This window comes from Ochotona princeps, chromosome 31, assembly GCF_030435755.1.
Source record: "Ochotona princeps isolate mOchPri1 chromosome 31, mOchPri1.hap1, whole genome shotgun sequence".
Lineage (NCBI taxonomy): Eukaryota > Metazoa > Chordata > Mammalia > Lagomorpha > Ochotonidae > Ochotona > Ochotona princeps.
This window is the reverse complement of record NC_080862.1, coordinates 3,282,080-3,305,225: the sequence shown is the minus strand read 5'-3', so window position 1 is coordinate 3,305,225 and position 23,146 is coordinate 3,282,080. Positions and strand designations below refer to the sequence as shown.

Here is a 23,146-nt window from a genome sequence, read left to right as displayed (position 1 = left end):
CTGAATGTGTCAAAAGAATAGAAGTCAAGCAACAGGCAATAACACAGCAATTAAGTAGAAATATAAACAAAACCAAACATAGCGGTTAGCTGGAACTCTACACACACATCCCTGACCTGCATACCAGTCTACTCAAGCATTTAACAAATTGTCAACAAAAATACAAAAGAAAGATGATGATCATTTTTACATGCGATAAAAACACCCCACTTTCAGATGCCTGAAAGTGACGACGCTGTGTGTTGTAATGGAAGAAGGAATGAAGGTGAACCATTGTGCTCCTGGCACTCAGCAGACAGGTGCGTGCCTGCCTGCAGTGAAGATGCAGCCACTGACGCCTGAGAGCCAGGGGCAGCGCAAGAAGGAGCTGAGCAGCCAAGGCGGACTTCAAACGGAGCTGGCTACTGGACCCCCAAGCAGCAGAGGTCCCCTTTCCACCCTGAGCACCCACATCCAGGGAGGGAGTGGCATTATAAAGCCCTATGTGCACTTTCAAGGGTGAGAAGTGGAGGGATGTTTCAAATCTCTGGAAAGTCAGGGAACAGAGTTGCTACGACACCTGTGGAGTGCCTAAGTTAGTCCAAGCTTTGTTCCCGATTCAGATTGGAAGGTAGTGGGGACGGGACAGGTAGCCGTCACTCACATGGGAAAACTGCATTTAGTTTTAGACTCATGGTTTTGGTCTTGAACTGTCCCATGTAGAGTGTTTTAATCAATTTTGTATGTCTTCGTGACAGAACCACATCTCACTGCTTGGACACCTGAAACTGCTGTGATAAGAAGGAACATCACTGTCCCGAAAGAGCAAGGGCTAGCCAAGAGGCAATCTGTGCGATCTGGCTTAACCACATGGCGGAATATGTGCTTCATAACCAAGTAAAACCATAACTGTTTGCTGGGAAACTACAATGCACTCTGGTTATCAAAGGCGTCAGGCTGAAGCACAGCTCGTACTCATGCCCAGTGTACAAACAAAAAGCTTATGGGGTGGAAAACGTATTGGATAGGCAGCAACTCCACGGATTTCTCAGCCACAGCAGCCAGCCAAAAGGTCTCAAGAATCAGAGGGTTGGAAGTTAGCGAAGCACAGCTCTGATAGCCGCGCCGGCCGCACTTACCGTAGTTGCTGGGAATGAGTCCCGTCCTGCCTTTGCAAGTGCCCTTCCACCAGTTGGTATCACTCTGGTGAGAGAAGAGGTGAAGTGGGTGCTACCAAATCCAGTCTGCGCACTTTTAACATCAGCTGGCTCACGGGGCACACCTTTGTGTAAACAGCCAGGCTCTCCCCACACGTACCAGGCTTCCTCATACCGTGGCCATCCATTTCCCTTAACACTGAGTTACAAATACATAGAGACCCTTTATCACAGAGCCCCACAACCAAACTCGAAGAAAGGATGGGGAACTGACACGAGCCTAGCTCCAGGATTTTTTTTTTTGTCTACAGATTTTTTTTTCCTTTATCTTCAAGATGTATTTGGGAGGTTTTCTAAAGATTATTTACTCCATTCTGTGGTAACATCCTAACTATGAGGGTGTCTGAACCTATACAGACAGAGAAAGGACAATATATGACCCATTTCTCGATTGCATGATTTCTTTCACACATACAATCACACTGATATCCCTCTCCACTGGGAATGTTTTTACATAAATTTAAGTTCACAGAGCAAGGGCAGAACCAATGCAGCACCACAGGTTGGTCTGCAGCACCCTCTCATGCCGACCAATGGCAGCTGTTAGGACTGAAGCGGCATGGGGAGCTCACACAGATGAGTTCCAGTACTTGGAAACTGCCTCCCCGCCTGATGGCCCACTTGTCTGTCAGTGGCCTCGGCCCTTTTAAGTTACTCCACAAATCCTGGGCAATGTGACATGAGGACTCTCTCTGCTTTGGGATAACAAGCTGTTCTGGGTATCCGCCCTGAACACCTGGCCCCCAACTACTGCTCAAAGAACACCTGCTCTTTCAACAGGAAACACCCTCCCAGGGCGCTTCAGAACATCCACATGTGTGCGTGAGCCCCAGCCTTTCTGCACCCAAAGAAACATGGTGCACTTCCATTTTCCATGAAGTTTTAAAGTACTATGACAGCACAATACCAGCACAGTGCAGCAGTACTATTGAATTGGCCACTTTGTCTAGGCCCTTTCAAGTAACAGAGCAAAGAATTTTGTTTTGTTTTATTTCAAACAAAATATGACATGAGGAGTAAGCATTTGCCCTGGCAGGTAAGACACTGGAGTGCTAGGGTTCAAGTTCTGGCGCCAGCTCTCCTCTTCCTCCTCCCACACACATTGAAAGGCAGTGGTGATAGACCCCTCAATCCTCCTGGGAGCCTCTGGGGAGAGAATAATCCCCCTCATTCTCTCTCCCTGGTTCTCTGTTATCTTTCTGCCTTCCGAAACAAGTAAAAACACATGAGGTGGTACTTCTGACTCAAGACACCAATGACTGAATCTATCCTTAGCATCAAGGATTTTACATCTGGACATCTTTTCTCTCTCTAGTGCTGAAAGCAACACTGGTCAACATCACCACCAACGACTCATTTGCTCTGAATGCTGATACATATGCAACAAGCTCAGAAACACCAACACCTTTCCAACAAGATCACAATGGAAAGCTCTTCCTGCTACTCCCCCCAAGATATTTCTTATTCCTTTATAACAGCTACATAATTTTCCATTTGCAAATACACCTAAGCTTATTCAACCATTTTCTACTTGTCAATACGAAGGATATATTCATTCTTATGCTACTATACATTGTAATAAAACGGACAGAATAATGTGCACGCATTTCTAAGCTCAAGCACATTTAAATAATTTATAATATTCAGCTAAATCAGTGTTATGTTGTATATCTTGAATACATATATAGTTCTAAAAATGTTAACTCTGTCAGTTGGACGAACTATTCAATAAAGACTATCACATCCAGATGTGAAGATACAATGCAGTATACATCTCTATTCCAAATCACAAATGCCTCCCAATCAAACTGATAAATATGTTTGGACAACAGGATGCTGGACTCTGCTATTACCCACACCTACAACGTCAGGATACACTTAAACAACGCAAGGATGGACTGACAGCTGCTCTCTGAAGGACCACGTGATCATAATAAAACAGGGGAAATCAGTGGGGGGGAAGGGCCAGGATACTCCAGAGCCATTGGAACTGGATCATAAATTATTTTTAAGAATTATTTTTAATTATTGTTTTAATAATTGCTTTTAAAAATTGAAAATAATAAATAAAATTAAAATGTTAGCTGTGCTTACCATGTCAGTAATGTAGATAATATCGCCTTCCTCAAAATATAATTCATCTGGCTGAAAGAAAAAAAAGAAAAAAAGGTTTGACTCCATATGATTTGCAGCAGGTAGAATATAAGGATTTCTTTTAACTGCATTCCAAACCCTGAAACATCCTTACAGTGTGGTTTTCATATATTAAAATCAGAAACATAAGGCCTGGCACTGTGGCCTAACAGCTAAAGTCCTCGCCTTGAATGCACCAGGATCCATATACAGGCGCTGGTTCTAATCCCGGCAGCCCCGCTTCCTATCCAGCCCCATGCTTGTAATGTGGAAAGCAGTAGTGGATGGCCCAAAGCCTTGGGACCTGCACCCACATGGGAGACCCAGAAGAGGCTCCTGGTTCCTGACTTCAGATCAGCTCAGCTCCAGTCATTGTGGCCTTTGGGAGTGAACTAGCAGATGGAAGATCTTTATCTGTCTTTCCTCTTCTCTGTGTAAATCTGCCTTTCCCATAAAAATAAATAAATCTTTAAAAAAAAAAAACACACACCATAATCGAGCACCTTGAAGCAGAGGTTACATAATCCATTAGTGTCACCCCAGGGTCACAGAGGTAGCGAGGTGCCCAGGGTGCAGGACCGGCTCTAGCCCGTGTGGTCTCTGTCACCCTGGCCACTGCGCCGTGAGCAGCACTCAAGCAGCAGGCATGGCAGCTGAGAAGTGGGGGGGCACCTGCTTCTAGGTCAAAGAAGTCTTTCCGGAACAGAAGTATTCACCACGCGCCTAGAAAGGACAAGGCCATGGTCTGGGTTTCAGAGACCACTTCCTCTGTGAGTCAGACCTGAACTCTGCGGCCCAGGAGGGGGAAGCAGGCGAGCAGAGCAGGGCCCACGGCGGGGCGGGGCTGGGGAGCACTGGGGAAGCCAGCTTGAGTCCCAGCTGTTCAATTTGCAATCCAGCTTCTTGCTAATGTAGCCAAGAAGACAGCAGAAAGTGAGGTGGGTTTCCACACCCTGACGGATGGCTCCTGACTCTCGGCTGCGCCTGGTCCTGCTGGTCGGTTCCCACTCGTCTTCTCTCCTACACAGTCTTCCTCATCACAAGTGGCAGACACGCGGGAAACACACGAGTGGACGGAAGATCGGAACCTCTCTACGTTCCCTTCCTCTCCCTCTGTTTTTTTTTGCCTCCTCATTCCTCTCTCCCTTTCAAATAAATAAAAATAAGTCTTTTAAAAAATATATAGTAAAACAACAGAAGCTGTTTTAAAAGACAGGCTTGCTAGGCTTTTTCTATGCAGGAGGTGACAGGGTGAGGAGAGGGGCAGGGCAGGCACCTGCAGCCAGGGCTTGCCCGCCACACCTCTGGGTGGCAGCGGAAGTGGTACCTGGGCATTCCGGAGTGACCGACACTTCTCAAAAAACAAACAAAAAAAAAAAGGTAGACCAATTAGGCTGAGAAGTTTCTAAATGAAATCATTGTAAGTTGTCATGTCCATTTTAAAAACTAAAAGACAAAATACTTACAGTTCTGGGCTCAAACGTATACAAGGCTCTGAAGACTTTAACTTGCCCTAAAAACAGTAAAAAATAACATCCGATCAATTCTTTCAAGATAGCATCTACTATGCCCTCCAGAAACCCCTAACTAAAAACCCATGGAAGAAAGTTACTTCAAATTCAGTGGCGTTTCTACATCAGAAACAGATGGTTTTGAACGCAGGAGTAAGCACACGCTGGGGCAGCGTGTCAGGGCTCAGCTTCCTCCTCCCGACCTGTACCAGGCTTCTGTCCCGCATCGTGCCCTCCTATTCCTAAGATCTCCGCACAGAAATACAAAGCAAAGATCTTAGTGGGAAGAAATATTTCATGGGACAAGGGAAAGCCATGCTTCAGATATGTGGCCCCGAAAACTGTGCAGGAGTTGAAACTCCCCAAGTTACAAATAAATAATACCAAGAATGTGGAAATTTTTTAAAGATTTATTTATTTTTATTAGAAAGTCAGATATACAGAGAGGAGGAAAGACAGAGAGGAAGAGCTACCATCTGATGATTCACTCCCCAAGCAGCCGCAATGGCCAGTTGAGCCAATCCGAATCCAGGAGCCTCTTCCGGGTCTCCCATGCAGGTGCAGGGTCTAAGGCTTTGGGCTGTGATCGACTGCTTTCCCAGTCCACAAGCAGGGAGCTGGATGGGAAGCAGGGCCTCCAGGATTAGAATCAGCACCCATATGGTATCCCAGCAGGTGCAAGGTGAGGACTTCAGCCACTAGGCTACTGTGCTGGGCCTGACAGTGGATATTTAATTCAGCTATGGGCCCCTTGGCAATTGAGATTGGATTAAGCCATTAGAGTAAGGCCCCACGACTGAGCCTGCACATCTCTGCAAGCAGAAGAGAGGCACTCCGTGTCTCTTGCCACAAACACCCCGTACCCCCTTGAGACTCTGTCAGCCAGAATGGCACTACTGCAGAACAAACCAGAGGGGTCAGCCTCATCCGGGCACTGGGAACCTCCAGAGCCATAAGCCAAAACTGACCCATGAGCGTGATGAAATAAGCCAGCTCCGGCATTTCAGCACAGCGATGACAAGCTGGCTTAAACGCCCATCTCCTGAATGAGAGCCTAGCATCCGAGACGCATCCAATAACTGCTCTCCGAGTGAGAGGCGAGTAGCTGAATCAAGGGATGCGTGGCAGCAGGCCGTTCTCAGAGGGCACAGCCATGCGGAGGAGCAGAGCTGTTCAGGAGAGCCTCCCACGGGGCCAGCAAGTTCCACGGCAACGCGAGGCGCACAGGGTTCTGTGCCTCATGAACTGATGCTAGTGTCACTTCGTTTCAATCATTAAGCTGCCACAGACACCTGATGGCAAGCACACTGAAGAATTTCAGCTTTACAACATCCGAAAAGAGGAAATGACAGAAAGCCCCTTCAGAAGGTGTGATACAAACCAACTCTACTTCGTCTACATAACGAAGCCATTAAAAACAACTGTACAATCGCTTCTCGGCCTTTTGGCTAAGATCAAGTGTAAAAACAACTGTACACTATTCCTGCTAAGATCTTTCCATCGGGAGATGGATGGATAAGGAAAATGTGCATCCATCAACAGTGGGATGGGACTCAGCCTTTACAGAGATGGCGCTGTCGTCCGCGACGCCAGGGGCCTGGAGGATACGGGGCTAAGCAAAATAAGGCACAGAGGAAAGATAAGCACTGCAGAGTCTCACCACCGGCAGGAACCAGAAAAGCTCAACTCACAGAGTGGAAGAACATGACGGTTACTAGCGGCTGGGTTAAACGACACAAGACTGCGGTTCATCCAGAGGGGTGATTTCAACAGGCCAATTACAGGTCTGACTATTGTTAACAATAACATGTTGTGTACTTGGAAATTGCTAACATAGTAGATTTTAAAGGCTCTCACCACAAAAAAAAAAATGTGCCTGAAGTAACACAAGCACTAATTAGCTTAGTTCAGTTATTCCACATGTGTGTATAAATATCATACAGCACACCATAAATATATATATATAAAACACTTTCACTTATCAATATGAAAGGAGGGGTATGCTGCAGCTAGATCCACGGACACTGATAGAAAAGCAGTGGATAATATCTGGAGAAGGGGCAGGCGCTGTGCCGTGCCGGGTGACGCTGCTGGCTGCCACACCGGCAGCAGCTCCCACGAGTGCCTGCTGAGGGGTGCCTGCGGAGGCTCCGGCCGTTTGACGTGCATTCCAGCTGCCTGCTGATGGCCTGGACAAGCAGCCGAGGATGGCTCGGCCGCCTGGGCCCCGATGCCTGGGAGACCTGGAAGGTGGCTCCTGGCTCCTGCCTGGCCAGGCCTTAGCCATTTCGGGGAGTGAAAAAATGGATGCAAGATCTCTCTGTAGCTCTTTCAAATAAATGAAGAAAAATTATTTTAATTTAGTGAAAAAAAAAGGTTATATGGCAATATGTTAAGTATCACCCAGCTTACGTTAGCACACACACACACACACACACACACACACACTCGTACTATTGGCACCAATGATGGGGGCCCTTCCCAATCTACTTCACTTTATTCACACATTGTACTGGGGGTGTGTGGACTTTATAACCGATGGAGAGAGGAAGACCTCCACCTTCGCCTGCACTGGAGAACAGATCATTTCTCTTCCTCAGCATCTGACTATGGGATCGCTCAGAGCCCTCGCACACTTAGTGTCTCTAGAAAACAACACTCTGCAACCTGCATCCTAGAACAATGGCTCTCCTGTCTGACAGCCGCAGAAGCAAAAGTGAAAACCCCTTTTGATTCAGAGTTTGTTTTTCGCCGGCACCCACACAGCGTGCGAAAGGCAACATCCAGCGGAAGGAGCTGCTGCCAGGAGAAACGTCTCCTGCTGATGTGACGGGAGCCGAGTCTGGTTGTTACCAATACTGTGTTTTCAAAGAGAAGTTATACAGAGAAGCAGTGCACTTGTGACCAAAATCAATAACGACGGAGCTTCCTTGTCCCTTTGAGGGAAGGGCAGCGAGCAGCAAGAGGTCTTATGGCTAATTTTGGAAGCAAGATCCAATGTCAAGTTAATGGGCTAAGGTAAAACGCAAGGAAAATTAAAGAAGTTGGAAACAAGTATGCGCAATGAGGCTAAGTTAGCTGTTCCGGTAACTTTGTCTTTTGTGATCACTTTGCTTAACATGTTCGCAGCGGGACTGAAGGGGAGGTGGAGGTGTGTTTGGAGCGGCGGGTCACTTCTTAGCTACTCCGTGACACAAAGAATGCTGTCATGTGTAGAACCCATCAGCCTCTTGTAGGTCCCTTTTAATCCACTTACTAGAAAACTCTTGTGTTTATAACTTATTCTGTTTCAAAGCTGAGTCAAATAGCAATGAAAGAACGCACAAGAAGCCAAAAGATATAGAAAACTGTCCCCCAAAGTTTAAAAACAGGTGACTGTAACGTAGATGGCTCAACATCCTTGTGTTCTGCTCTGAGAACAATACTACCACTTAACTCACTGACATTTTTAGCCCATATTCAATCACCATTAGGCAGTGTTCTGCAGCCCACAGAGTAATACAGCCACCTCACCTTTCAAATAGATAAAGAGACAAATCCTTTTTTAAAAGGAAAATTCAGCTATAATTAAGAATACAGCATTAAATATTGCTGTAAGTCCGTTTTTGAAGGTCGTTATAAGGCCAAGAATCTTACAGTTCCTGAGCTCCGGGATCCACAGCCTGATGGAATTTGTGCAAAGCTGAATCAATGCACTGGACACAGAAACAAGCCAGCTGAACATCGGCTGTCCGCGTCGCCACTGCCTGGGACAAGGACCCAGCGCACCAGTAAACTTCCCTTCCTCTCTCAACGGAAACGGACAAGGTCAAGCCTAACGACCGGCCCACGATGTACTTAAGGATGGTGACGCAATGTCACCATAAAGAGCAGGATGATCTCCCCTAAACTACCAGCAGGTTCACTCTGCCCACATTACTTCCCATCCTGAGCCTGTGTCTTTACAATGGCCTGGGACCTCAAGGTCACAGCCTCGCAGTCACCGTCAGCACACTAGCCTGCCACTGTGACCACACACGCACTTCCAGCTGTGAGAGCACCTCACCACACAAATACAAACTAGAACGTGCAATGGGTGAAGTACAGACTGGACATGAATCCCATGTGGAACAGCGGTACAACAGTCAACCCACGGCACGCCTTGCTCACCGGTGCTGCCATGACAGTCACACGTGAAGACTGTCTCTGCAATCTACATTCCCAGCTCAATCGGAAATGATGCTGAGGTGCCCGGTACCCCACCCACGGGCCAGGGACCCAAAACTGAAAAGTCTACTGACTGGCAGATTTTGGAAGAAATCTGCAGCTAACGTGAACTCTGCACCCATGGTTCTAGCCCGTGTTGGGGGGGGGGGGAGTATACACACACATACACACTACATTGCCAAACAAAATGCATACAAACATCTTACCAAAACTCAAAATGACTAGAAGTCACTGAGACTGCACAAATTCCAGACGTGCTGCAGGATAAGGGCTGAGTATCGTTTCCTCTGCTCTGTGGGCTTCACAATTCAGCTAGTCCAGAAGAGGTGATACTCTCGTCTCCTCCCAAAGCAGATCATTGCAACCTCAGAGACCCCAGAACAGTCCATGGCCAGTGACCTCTGAACTTACTACACAGGCGGATTTTCTCATGTTTGTCTAAGGTTACAACAGAATTGATCTTAATTTAGACCCTGGCAGTATATATACAGAAGAAATAGCATGGCCACCTCAGAATACTTTCAGAATAATTAAAAGGATTTATGTGGTGTTTCTACCAGCCTTTTTAAAGCTATGCTTACACACGCATGATGAAACAGGATGTTTTCTGTTCAGAACTAAATAGAAGGCGTCTATGTGATGGTTTCCAAGAGTCAAGGCCATCCTTGCAGTTCCTGCGGCAAGAGGAAACAGCTGGGCTCTGTTGGGACAACACAGGGCTCCCCTGGGCTCTATGGGTTCCAACACCCACACATGACTTGCTAGGCTCACAGCCGGCCTCTGCGCTCAGCCCTCTTCTTGTGGCAATGCCACAGAAGCCCCCGGCTCTTGAAAATAAAAGTGGAGGCGATAAGTCTTGGAAACAGAATAATGCAAACATAGTAACTCCCAAAATGTTTTGACGTGGGAACTGTGTCTTCCCTCATACTCTTGGATTACTAACAAATTCAATCAGTTCTTTCCTTCTGTACATCTTTACAAGAAGCAGAGGAGGCTGGAAGAGTCATGTCATCCTTCCCCATTCTGACCCAATCTCTTCCCCGCCACCTTCCAAGGCATTCCCCAAACAGAAAAATGCAGAGCACATGAAACATGGCTGGATTTGAGCCGCAGGAATGGCAAGCTTGGGCGTGTGCGCTGACAAGACTGTTCTGTTTAGTAACAGTGTGTCTTTCTCGCTCAGCTCCTCCTTTGCCTCGGCTCTCCTCTGTCTTTTCAGCAAATGCAGTTACTTTAAGGGATCGCACCTACTGGCTATTTGTATGTCTTCCCCACCACATAACATAAAAGTCCTAAATGAGAGCTTCACAATTTTCAATAATATGGCCCAACTGGCTAAAAATTCCAAAAAAAAAAAAAAGGGACTTAGGGCGCCCAAACCTCTTCCTCCTAGGGGAAAGTGCTTGGTTTGAGCAGACAACAGGAAGAATGAAATAAAACTCCACAGGCAAAGCCGCTCCAGTCACACCACCTTCTGCAAAGACCAGGGAGCCTGAGGGCAGAGGGCAGAGTGATGACCTGTTGTGTATGGCCCATGGGAGCTAAGAGTGGTTACACATGTTTAAACATGTTAGGAAAAATAGAAAACACAGCTCTAATATCAAGACATGACCCAACGATTTGAAATTCAAACTGCAGTATTCAAGGAAGGAGTTTTGTTGGAAAACAGCCATTCATTTGCATGCTGCCTGGGACTGCTGTCCCCGACATACACACAGCGCTGTGTGTGCTGTGTCATTGAGGCCCACAAGGCCTAAAATATTTACCACCTGAACAGAAGACGTTTGCCAACCTTTATCTGATGATCCCTTTTCCTACAAAGAACAAACAGGACAGAAGGAGCGGAGCCTTTCCATGCAAAAGGTTGCCCCTCACAGCCACCTGCTGTGTGCGAGTGCCCGGCAGACTGCACACGCCCAAATTAGACAGACTTCACATGAAAATCTTTAATCCAAAACTAAACTACCTTTCTATTTTTCTCTTATTTTTGAAAATGCACTTATTTATTTGAATGCCAGAAAGACACAGCAGTGCCCACAGCAGCCAGGCTGGGCCAGGTTCTAAGCCAGGAGCCCAGCCCAGTTCTCCGGGCATGGTCAGCACGGACCCAATTACTTCACTCATCGGCCGCTGCCTCCCAGGGTGCAGAAAGCTACAGTCGCAAGCAAAGATGGGACCTGACTTCAGATATTCTTATTGGGAATCAGGCAATTCAAGCAGCATTTTTTTTAAGATTTTTTTTTTTATTGGAAAGTCAGATTTCCAGAGAGGAGAGACAGAGAGGAAGAGCTCCCATCTGCTGATTCACTCCCCAAGTGACAGCAACAGCCAGAACTGAGCCAATCCAAAGCCAGGAGCCAGGAGCTTCTTTCAGGTCTCCCACACAGGTGTAGAGTCCCAAGGCTTTGGGCCGTCCTCGACTGCTTTCCCAGGCCATAGGCAGAACCTGTGACCTGGCTTTTGCTGGCACGAGAGGAGAACAAACCAAACAAAGAATCAGCAATTCCCTGCTAATGTCTCCCAGAGAAAGCAGGGGGTGATGGCCCACGTGTGTGGATCCCTCTGACGCGCCCGAGACCCCCAAGGCTCCTGGCTGAAGCCCAGCCCAGCCCAGCCCAGCCCAGCAATTGTTGGTCCATCTAGGGGTCAACCAGCAGGTGGAAGAACTCTTTCTCCCTCTCTATTTCTTTCTCTTCCTCTCTTTCCATAACTGTGACTGCTGAACAAATCAATCAAAACCAAAAAATGAAGTAGACAGAAATTCCTTTGACAGATTCCCCGTCACGCGTTGCAGCATGCACACACAAGAAACCTCCATGGAAGTCCAGATCTCCAACTGTAGCAGAACCGTAAGGAAGGAGGCAGGCCAGAGAAGCCACTGACGAATCCACCCGGACAGGCAGCCCAGAGACCCTGGGCGTGCACCTGCTTGTTGAGGCGAGAGCCTTTCAACTGGGCCTTATCCCCTGCAAGGCGCGCTCTGTCAGGCCCCAGGGACGCTACCTCTAGGAGTGTTCCCAGAGCCTTGTTCCCGTCCGAAAGTGGCCAGGCTTCCCTGGAGGGCCAGCATCAGATCAGCAGGCCTCCTCCCACCAACCCAGGGCTGGCCCTGGCATCTGTGCACGGGGGCATCACACGGTGAGCCTTTTCGGGCGTGGCCTCGTGCTCCAAAGTGGAGGCTGCTTACGCAAAGGAGCTAGAAGGGAAAGACCCAAGAAGCCCAAAAAACCCCCAAAACAACAGCAGAGAAGCATAACCGAAAGGAAAGTCAAGGTATTTCCCCAGGGGCCAAAGCTGTGGCACCGTGACGTAGTGTGTCAAGCCGCCTGGGATCCCTGCACCCTGGGGAGCCGAGAGGACGCTGCTCCGGGCTCCTCCCTTCAGCCGCAGCAGCCACTTGGGGAGTGAGCCAGGGAGAAGATCGCTCTGGGTAAGTCTCCCTTTTCTCTCTGTAACTCTGACTTTCAAATAAATGTTTAAAAAAAAACAAAACAAAAAACCGAAGCAGCTCAGATTCTCGGAGCCCTAGGGAACATCTCTCAGGAATTCCCCAGAGAACAAGACCAGACACACGAAAAGCTGTGCTTTTTGTTTTGTTTTGTTTTTCTGGGGCTGTAATTAAAACGGGACAAATGACAGGAAACGCCTGAGAGTGAGGACACCACCATGCTGGGTTCCCTCTCCTTCCCTGCCTTGCCTCTTCAGCCACTCCCAGGCCCAAAGCCTCGCCCTCCTGACGCTGCACTTCTGCACTGGGCAGGGCAGGGATCTCCAGCTGGGACCGGCTCGGGTCCCAGCTGCACTCCTGGTTGCAGCTTCCCGCTAATCTGCGCCCTGGGATGTCGCAGGCAGTGAGTAAGCGTGCCCTTAGGTCCCTGTCACCCCAATGGAGACCTCCTGAGTTCTGGGTTACTAACTCTGGCCAGTCCCAGCCCTGGCTCCTTCGGTCATTTGAAAAGTAAATCAGTGCATGATAAATTAGGTAGACTGATTTCTCTCTCTCTCTCCCCCTTTCAAATAAAACCTGTAACATATTCTGAAAAACTTTTTTTCACTGCGGCTGGCACTGTGGCATGGTGGTTAAAGCTGCCATTGTGGCATCAGCATTCCACTTGCATGCCAGTTTATGTCCCGGCTGCCCCATTTCCTCGGGAACCACGTGGGACATGACTCAACGCTCGGCCCTTGCCTACCACGCGGGAGATGCAGACGAGGCTCCTGGCTCCTGGCTTCAGCTTGTCACAGTCCTGGCCATGTTGGCTAGTTGGGGAGTAAATCAGCAGACGAAAGATTTCTGTTTCTTTCTTTCAAATAAAACAAAGAAATCCCCCCTTTTTTTAATTTTCTTTTTCATTGATAGATCCCCATATGGTTTCTGAACATGGGGTGATGATGGGGAAAGAAAGAGATTGAGTCAGAAAAATTCTTCCCTTAAAGTCCTAGGAATGCCCCTAGTTAGTCCTCAAGTTGCTGATTCTGCAGAACCGCTCGCTCTGGTGATGGGGACCCGATGGGGATCGGGTGACAGAGCAGCCTCCCGGCCCACAGGAAGACAGACAAGAAGGGTCACTCTCCAGGGCGGCGGCTTGTCACCACCACCAGCAATCGGGATCAGCCTTAGGACCCACCTTCCATCCATCCCCACTGCCCAGATACAAAGATGGCCTGCCATCACCCTGGCTTTAACGAGACGTGTGGAAAACTAACCCTCAAGAGCATTACTATAATTTTTTTAAGTAACAACAGAACGATTTTTGTTTGAATTCCGCAGCCATAGCGACAGAACTTCTTCCTGGGAGTGCAATCCCATGCCCTCAAAATTGCCATTGTGTCTGCAGTGCACTAAGCAGACGCCTTTGATGTATTCTTTAGAAGAGCTTTCTAGTCTGTTGTGTGAGACCAACACAGCCAGCACGCATGGCTGGAGAGCTATCCTCTTAAGGGAAGACTCACCTCCCAAAGAGAAGCGAAGAAAACCTTCTGGAATCAAATGTGAAAAACTCAAAACTGTCATGGCCAAGAACAGCCACCATGGCGTAGTAGGCTAAGCCTCTGCCTATGGTGCTGGCATCCCATTTGGGCATGTGGTCAAGTCCTGGTTGCTCCACTTCCAAACCTTCCTGCTTATGCCCTGGGAAAACACGCCAGCATGGTACAAAGCCTTGGAGACCCAGAGGAAGTTCCTGGCTCCTGGCTTTGGATTGGCTCAGCCTGGCTGCAGCAGCCATTTAGGGAATGAACCAGTAGATGGAAGATATCTCTCTCTCTCTCCTTTTCTCTGTAACTCTTTCAAATAAAAATAAACATATATTTTTAAATCTCTTACCTCCAAAAGAAAGAAGGGTGGGTCTTAGGAACATGAGGGGGAAAAAGGGATTCCGAATGAAGTTTTCCCCGGAGAATTAACTTCTACAAACTGGAGAAAGCCAAGTTCCTGGGCCTTGGGCCTACAGAGTTGATGTGACGGAGAGAGTTCTACCCAACTTCACATTTTTCCAATCATAAAAGTCCTCACTGTCTTTACGGCCACAAAGAATGACTAGGGACAGCATCTGACGCACTCCCGCCAGCCACGCCCGCATTCTCCTTGTCTTCACAGCCGCCCAAAAATGCTGCCTTTGCGGCCTCTGCTAAGTGAAATCAGATCCCACCCAGCCACTGCCACACTGTGCTCCCACCCCAGGCTCACCCGATTCCTCTGTCTCCCCCTCTCTCTCTCCCTGGGCCTCACCTCACATTTCTCTCTCTCTCTCTCTCTCTCTCTCTCTATCTATCTATCTATCTCCTTCCCTCCCTCTCAAGGCAATCTAGACTTACAAACCCCTGGAGCAGTTAATTCCTCCTTATATTTGAATCCACCGAGAGCATCCACAAATGTCTCAGGCATTTATGAGCAACAGCATGGCATGAAGTTCTTTTGAAATGTGAGAAATCCTTTGATAGGTCAGTCTGACGCACAGAACGTGAGACTAATGAGGTTCAAGGTAGTGCACTGCCTAAGTTAATTACACAATCAGAACCAGAAAAGCTTCATCAAAGACTTCACTGCAAAGCAGCACCTATTCCCCACCACCACAGCGAACTCGGCTTCCTTCTGCGGGGTTCAGCCAGGTTCTCTTCTGCCCATCTCACTGGCCAGTCTTTCTGTCCCACATCCAGTCACGAAAGAGCCATTCGCTAGAAAAAGAAAATTATGTCATCCAGGAATCTTTGTGGCCAATCTTGTCTGTTAGGGTGAGCACCTTTGGGAAGAGGATTATCACAAATCAAGGATTTACACAAAAAGTGAATTTATACATCAGATGAAAAGCAGAGGGATTTGTTCTCAGAGTCCCATGATGGACTGCGGTAAGAGGAAGCCAAGTTGCAATCAATGACAATGAGGACAGCTAGGGTTGTCCTGAACAAGCTCAAGATGTAAAGTTCCTTGGGCAGGAGGCCCTGGAAAGCCCTGCCAATTCAGGTCTGGCAAAGGTTAGGTCTGAAAAACCAAGAGTGCCATTTCAGACTCACATTACACATCAATTTCAGTTTCCACTACATCAGAAAGACACAGGTACTACCAGCCAAATCCCAAACACGGGAGGCACAAGCCTGAGCAGGACAGAAGGCAGACAGAACAAGGGCTCAGGGCGGACGGCGTGGCAAGGCAGCAGGTGCCAGGACATCAGGGAGACCCAGTTCCAACCAGGAGTTCGGGCACGGGCAGGAGCCGAGGGTCAAGAACAGAGCTCAGAGCCAGCCAGTGCTTGGGAGCCCACGGTCTCCCCCAGCGACCTGAGAGGCCCACTACTTAGCAACACAATCAGTCCTCTGAAAGGAAGTTGTTAGGCAAGGATGGGAGGGTGCTCACAGGAGGAAGTGAGCCGCCACCGCAGGCAGCGATTCTAACACTGTGTTTCAGCCTGCAGTGGACCCAGCTCCGGTTCACAGCTCCTTGAGCAACTTACACTTAGGCTCTGAGAGCAGAAAAGTAAAACAGAACAATTCACTGCCAAACACAAAATGAAGTGAAATGTCACGGCAATCTTGGCACACTGTTTAGCATACTAATTTACTGCCAGTTTGCTTACATGAAAAACCAGTAAAACCCTTAGTTTTGGTCTGCCAAGGAACTATCATCAGAAAAAAAGTTGCACTGGCTCTAGAAAGTTACACTGACCCAAAAACCAGTTAAAAATACATACTGGGGCAAGTGTGGTGCCAGAGTGGGCTAACCCTCTGTCTGTAGTGCCGGCATCCCATATGGGCACCAGTTCAAGCTTACCTGCCCCACTTCCCATCTAGCTCCCTGCTTGTGGCTTTGGACAGCAGCAGAGGATGGCTCAAGTCCTTAGGCCCCCACACCCATGTAGGAGGCCCAGAAGAAGCGCCTGGCTCCAGGCCTACCTGTCCCAGCCTCTGCCAACACTCTGGGAGGAGCAGGGGATGGTGCGAGCACTTGGCGTCCTCAGCACCCACGTGGAGACCCACACTGAGTTCACTGCCCCTGGCTTTGACCTGGCCCAGCTCTGGCTCTGCAGACATTTGGGGAGTGACCCAGCAGGTGGGAAAACCTCTTGGCATCTTTCTCTTTGCCTCTCAAAAACAAATTTTTGTTTAAAGATTTTTATTGGAAAGACAGATATACAGAGAGGAGGAGAGACAGAGAGGAAGATCTTCCGTCCAATGGTTCATCCCCCAAGTGACCGCACCGGTTGGAGCTGAGCCAATCTGAAGCCAGGAGCCTCCTCCGGGTCTCCCACGCAGGTGCAGGGTTCCGAAGCTTTGGGCCATCCTACACTGCTTTGCCAGGCCAGTCAGGGAGCTGGATGGAAAGCGGGACCACCAGGATTAGAACCAGCACCTATATGGGATCCTGGTGCATTCAAGGCAAGGACCTTACCACTACGCTATCGCGCCAGGCCCAAAACAAATTTTTTTTAATTCAGAAAAAAAAATCTGTTAGCAGATGTATGTGAGTGCGCCAAGTTGTCTGCAAAAAGTTTAGCTCCTACACAGTGAGTCACATGTGGAACGGAGACTGCGTCATCTCACTTCTAGGATCAAGTGACTGTGCCGCCTTCACTGGCCAGGGAAGTCCTACTCAGCATCAAGACTCAATGAGCCGCTCCAGGCACTCCCACTCAGCCTCCACAAGCCCCGCCCTCGACCTGCCCAACCTCCAATCACACTTGGATATTACTTCCAGTCTAAGGTGTCACGGTTCTCCTCTTTGGGGTACAGGCACATGTTTCCGGTAGGAAGGGAAACTGGCATGGACTTTTGGAAGGTGCTGGTGAAAATTGTAGGACAACTGACTGGGTATCATTTGAATGGGAACAACTGACTGGAAATACAAAACAAAGAGATTTTCAGACGTGGGTGTGGAAACAATCGGTGGGTTCCGCAGATGGACTTACAGGAACTATGTAAGCTCCTCAATCCCTCTTCCCTCATCCCATGTGACCCTCAGTCTATAAAAACCTGATCCCACTAATGCACTTGGGCTATTGACCATGAGTGAGTACTCCACACACGTCATCATCGGCCCTGTGCGCCAAGTCCACTGTTGCCGGACAGCAAACGAAAGTGACAATGGAGCCCAGCATGATAGCATAGCAGCTAAAGTCCTCTCTTTGAATGCACCAGGATCCCATATCGGTGCTGGTTCTAATCCCGGCAGCTCCACTTCCCATCCAGCTCCCTGTCCATGTCCTGGGAAAGTAGTCAAGGGTGGCCCAAAGCTTTGGGACCCTGAACCCACATGGGAGACCTGGAGAAAGTTCCTGGCTCCTTGCTTCAGATTGGTTCGGCTCCAGCCGTTGCGGCCGCGTGGGGAGTGAACCATTGGACGGAAAATCTTCCTCTCTGTCTCTCCTCCTCTCTGCACATCTGCCTTTCCAATAAAAGTAAATAAATATTTTTTTAAAAAAAGTGACAGTGAACAAACCTCATGGACTCCTCCACCTCTCTGCCAGGATCTAATCCCACATACATGCATGGGCAAGTGACAAGGCGGCTATGAAACCCAAGAAGGGAAGGCATTAAGTGCAGAACAATAGACTTCTAGTTCAGAAGATAGAATTGGGGATCACCCAGCTCTCTGCATGAACTCTGAGTTTTCTTTTTTCCAACTCAACTGTTGTCCTAACTCCGTCATGTAACAGATAACCCTCGACAGTGCTCACATGCCAGCCTGCATTTTGTCGTGCCCTGTCTTCCAGCAAGCGAGAACAACCAGGGCAAAGGTTCTCACTGTGCCTGAACAGAAACCCGTAGTGCATCAGGCAGCAGGAAGCCAAGCCGTGGGAATGCCAGAACACGAGGGGGAACCTGCTGCTTCCACCGAGGCTGCTGGGAGGAACCCAGCCTGCAGCCTCGGCCTTCGCTGCTCTGTCGAGAAGCTTTCAGCGGTGAACAGCACACTCTCCCCTAACTTGTACCTGAGCCAGAAGACTTCCATGAGCAACATTTCACATGTCTGTCACTCATGAGCAGTTAAAAGCAGCCAAGTCACAAAGCAGTTACAGAGGATGAAGCAGCGCAGGCCAGTGCAGTCCCAGTGAACAGGGCGTAACACAAAGCAAGGACCGGTACGTTAACTGCACGGGCTCACAGAGCGGGCTGCGCCCAAGCGAGCCCAGCCCAGCGGGAGCTCACAGGCTCCCCTGCCGAGCACAGCCTCACGCTAAGGCATGGGGCCCACTCCCAGCTCACACTTCATCCATAAAACACGGCTACAAGGACCCACTCTGTGGGGATGCCAGAATGACCGAGTTCCCACATCAGTGCTTTGGTAGTGTCTGACACATGGCCAAGCAAACTCAGCAATCAACATGAGCACAAACATTCTGGAATTTTCATGAATGTTCAAACTTAAAAGGCATGTGCACATTTCAAAGCCAACCACATACACTCACTTTTGACTGACTGGTGTACTCAGGGCAGTTAACTTCACACAAATGTTCAGATGATCTTAGAGGAGGCCTATGTGTGACGCCTTTGAAGTTTTACAACGCTTTTAGGGTGACCAACTAAAGAACTCAAAAAACTAACATTTGCTTCTTCAAAGTTCCGTGGATTTATTTTCACAAGACACATGCAATATTTACGCTGTTTTGCTTACACCACCAAAATCAATAAGCCATTAGAAAGACACCACCAAGGCCAGGCACCAGGCTTCCAACGGGAACGGGTTATTATCCAGCCATCTGAGAGGATGGTATGAAGTCCAGCGCTGACTCAATATCCTTTAGCCCATCCTTGGCTCATGTCTCAGAACAAGCTCTCCTTTGAAAAGCCTGGGTGAGCACCAAGGTGCTGCTGTTCCCAGCGGCCCTCATGGAAGCAAGGCCCCGGGAAGGCCTGAAAACAGCACACGTGTGCGGACAAGACAGAGGTCACACGGGGTGACAAGCAGGCAAGGTGGGAGCGAGGCAGGCGCTGGAGCCACGAGATCCCAGCACGCGGCAGCCGACAAGAGTCAACGTGTAGGCTTCAACAAGAAGGCACGTCTCAGTTAACGTATAGGATTCAACAAGAGACCTTGAAGGGCCAAGAGCGATCCTGCCAAAAAGCACCAGTAAGCAAGAGATGGTCACACTGCACCAGAACTGATTTTTCAGACAAAGGTAACATTGTGCAGATTATCGGAAACCTCTATCGGCCAAGGACCAGACATTTAAGGCCAAGGCTGAGACCCAGCTATGGGACCGAGACACGGCTATGGGGCGAGACGCAGCTTTGGGACTGCAATAGACATGGCTCTGAGCATAACTGCTTTTCTTTTCTTTTTTTTGAATGACATTGCTTTGAAGAAGCAAAACCCTGTGATTAACAGTCAACCAATTGTAAATAGTGATTATCACAGACAACTGGTGGGGACGACTTCTCTTGTTAATATATTCATTTTTCACTAATCTGTCCTATATGGTCTAAATTACAAGTTTTTTTTAAAACAAAATGGGTGGATGAGTCTTTCAGTTGTTGATACTACGTATAAACACATCGACCTCCCTGACAAGACTTGCCACTCCCAAGGATGACCCCATCTCACTGGTCCGCAGAACCCGGGGGTCTGGTATAATGCTGAAAATCCAAGCTCTGGTTGCTAAGACATGCTGAGCAAATGAACTCTGGTTATGGCCAACCTCCAAGCAAGGTGAATGTAACATTTCCTCAGGGTGGCTCTCCTGTAGGGATGTGACCAGGCCTTCGCCCTGAGGTCCCCTCTCTCTTTAACTTGGCCCCCTGGTTGGGTGTTTCTGTCATCCCGGAAGAGACACTAGTTTGAAGGAAGCCTAACGGTTAGTGCTGCCTCTTCCATCCCACTCCCCGCCGGCCAGCTCTACGCACAGACAACCCCTCCTGTGAGTGGTGCACTAAGCCCGGGACAAGATCACGCCAGGGTGAAGTGTACCCTAACTCCTCATGCTACCGATGTTAACCTCCTGTGCCTTGCCTCCAGTGCTGCGCCTGAGCAACAGCGCGCCAGCCTCCCCGGGTTAGTGGAAGGCCTACAAGAACTCATACATCCTGCAGGCTCACAACCAAACCAACGCAAACAAAAGTTTCTAGTCTGACTACACAGTGTAAATTACTAAACAAGGAAACTGATTTAAAAAAAACCACACAGATTTATCTTATTCATTTGAAAGACAAAGTTAGGGAGAGAGAGAAAGAGAGAAATAGAAAGATTTTCCAAGACTGCTGGTGCATTCTGCAAATAGCTGCAGCAGCCAGAGGCGGGCTGGAACTCCAGCAGGTCTGCGAGATGGGCGCAGGGGCCTAAGCTCTTGGGCTGCCCTCTGCAGCTTTCCCAGGCAGCTTTGCAGAGAGCCGGACAGGAAGCAGAACAATTGGGACTTGAAGTGGCACCCACGTGGGATGTCAGTACGGCAAAAAGCAGCCTAACCTGTTACACGACAAAGCAGGCGCCAGCATTTCTTTTACCTCTTGTTTTTTAAGATCCACTTATTTGAGAGGCAGAGTTAGAGAGAGAGGAGTGATAGACATGTTGCATTCACTGATTCACTCCCCAAATGGTTACAACAGCCAGGGCTGTTGCAATGCCAGGAGCTTCATTCGGGTCTCCCTCATGGGTGCAGGAACCTAAGCATTTTGGTCATCCTCCCCTGTGTGCCCAGGTCACAAGCAGGGAGCTGACTGGAAGTGGAGCAGCCCGGTCTTGAACCTGTGCACATATGGGAGATGAGCACTGCAGGTGGTGGCTTTACCCACTACACCACAAGGCATATCCCAAGAAACTGATTTCTCTGAGTCTGTTCTGTGTTTGGGTTTCACTGATAACTTAGTGTGAAGTCAGAGTTTTCCACAACAGCAGTCATCTGGGCTGTTGTGACTTGCTCAGGAGGAAGGGAGCGGTAGGCGTGTGGCTCAGTGGGTTAGGACGGCGCCTGCGGTGCCCACATTCCCTGTGCTAGCACAGGGGTACTGCTGGATGCTATGCTTCCTGGGAAGGCGTGGGCACCTGCCACGGGTGCGGGAACCCGGGATGGAGCTGCAGCTTCCTGCTGTCGGCTGGACCCAACACTGCAAGCATGAACCAGAGCATAGAAGTACGCGCTCTCTCTCTCTCCCCCCCTGGCCTCGTTCTGTCTGCCTTTCAAATTACACAACAAAAATGGTTCCCAGAAGTGAGCCCTCTATGGCTAACAGAAGATTCCCTAAGCCACACCCAAGCATGCATGAATACTCAAGCATGCATGTTCCCAGTCCCAGCCCTCATGTGTGCGCACACACATGCCTACTGCTATCGTCCAACGGTGACACAGGCAGCCCTCCCGCCCGGAGACATGAACCGCTTCCCCGACATTCTTAAATGTACCCTGCTTAGCAATCAAACAGGAACTCCACTTTGGGGGTCACTGGGGTCCAGATCTACCTCTGGACCTCACTTCAAATGCCAATTCCTCAACCGGCCACACCCAGCAGAGCCCTGCCATACCTTAGCTCCTGGCAGAGCCAGCCTCAACGGGCTTCCTTCATGCCCAGCGGGCCAGACGCCCAAGAACCCACACTGTCCTGAAGATGGAATGCGAGACTGCCACGGTGTGAGCGGGAAGGTCAGCTAGACAAACACGAAAAGCTGTGGTGCTCGGCCAAAATTCAGGAAGAGCAGGGGCAAGATGGGTCACTGCTGCAAGTTACTTCCAAATCTATGGCACAGAGACTCACTTTCCGCCTCTGAGATGCCGAAATTCCGGGCCACGCAGCACCTACCTCTTCCTACCTGTCCCTTAATGACAAACTCCACTGAAGGTCCCATAGACTGAACTGAAATGTCAAGCCCCTTTCCAAACACTCTCGCTTCTCTCCACGCACTTGGAGAGTCCCCACGAGCCAGGGCCACAGCGTTCCAAGGGAACGGCTTTGAGAATTTCCCTGTCCAGCCCTGCACGACCCAGCCTGCAGAGTTCCCGGAACGCCCTTGCCTGGAGCGTGCCTGGAGCTGGAGCCCCCAAAGGCGCCGGCCTTCACCCCACCCAGCAGGCAGCACACTTCCCGTTGGCTCCGGCTCCAGAACTCGAGTTTGACAGTCACACACACACACATTCACACCCTGAGAAAAGAGGAAGTGGCGCAGGATCATGGCTAAGCCCTGCTTGTCCCCCTCTCCACTGGTCTTTTTGTTTTGTTTTCTTTAAGGGGATCCACGGTCCCCTTCTCCCTTCCTGGACAGTCTCAAGGAGACCTGGCCATTGCCCCCTGGGAACCAGGAGAGGATGACAACATTGCAAACTCCCAGCTCGACCTTTTTTGACTTTTTTTTTTTCAAAATGCTTCCAGTGCCCTTGCTGTGAAGAGCAATCGCTACCCTGGAGTTGAGAGCTGCGGTCCTGGTGGGTCAGTCTGCCCGGCCCAGGGGCGCAGGACGCGCACTGGGCACCAAGGCTGTGCCCGCCCGCCCGCCTTACCTGGTTTGACCGGTTTGGGAGGCGGCTTCGACATCTCGCTTCCTGGCAGCGGGCGAACCCTTACAGACTCCCCCTCCAGCAATTAAAAAAGAAAAAAAAGACAAAAATCTGAATCGTCCCGTCAAGCCGGCACTCCAGGGCACCACCGCCTTTGCCCCCCTAAAAAAAAAAAATAAAGTTT

The 23,146-nt window shown here is 49.3% G+C and overlaps 1 protein-coding gene across 1 annotated transcript in view; it reads right to left on the bottom strand.

Annotated features, from left to right (window-relative positions):
* The window catches only part of OSTF1 (osteoclast stimulating factor 1), a 33,489-nt gene extending 10,446 nt beyond the window's left edge, over positions 1 to 23,043 (bottom strand). The window contains exons 1-4 of the mRNA XM_004591775.3: positions 22,966 to 23,043; positions 4,796 to 4,842; positions 3,291 to 3,341; positions 1,119 to 1,182 (exon numbers count right to left, since the gene is read on the bottom strand). Of these exons, the coding sequence (XP_004591832.1) occupies positions 1,119 to 1,182; positions 3,291 to 3,341; positions 4,796 to 4,842; positions 22,966 to 22,999 (196 nt within the window). The 5' untranslated portion in view covers positions 23,000 to 23,043. The remainder of the gene's footprint in view (positions 1 to 1,118; positions 1,183 to 3,290; positions 3,342 to 4,795; positions 4,843 to 22,965) is intronic.
* Between the last annotated feature and the right edge of the window lie 103 nt (positions 23,044 to 23,146).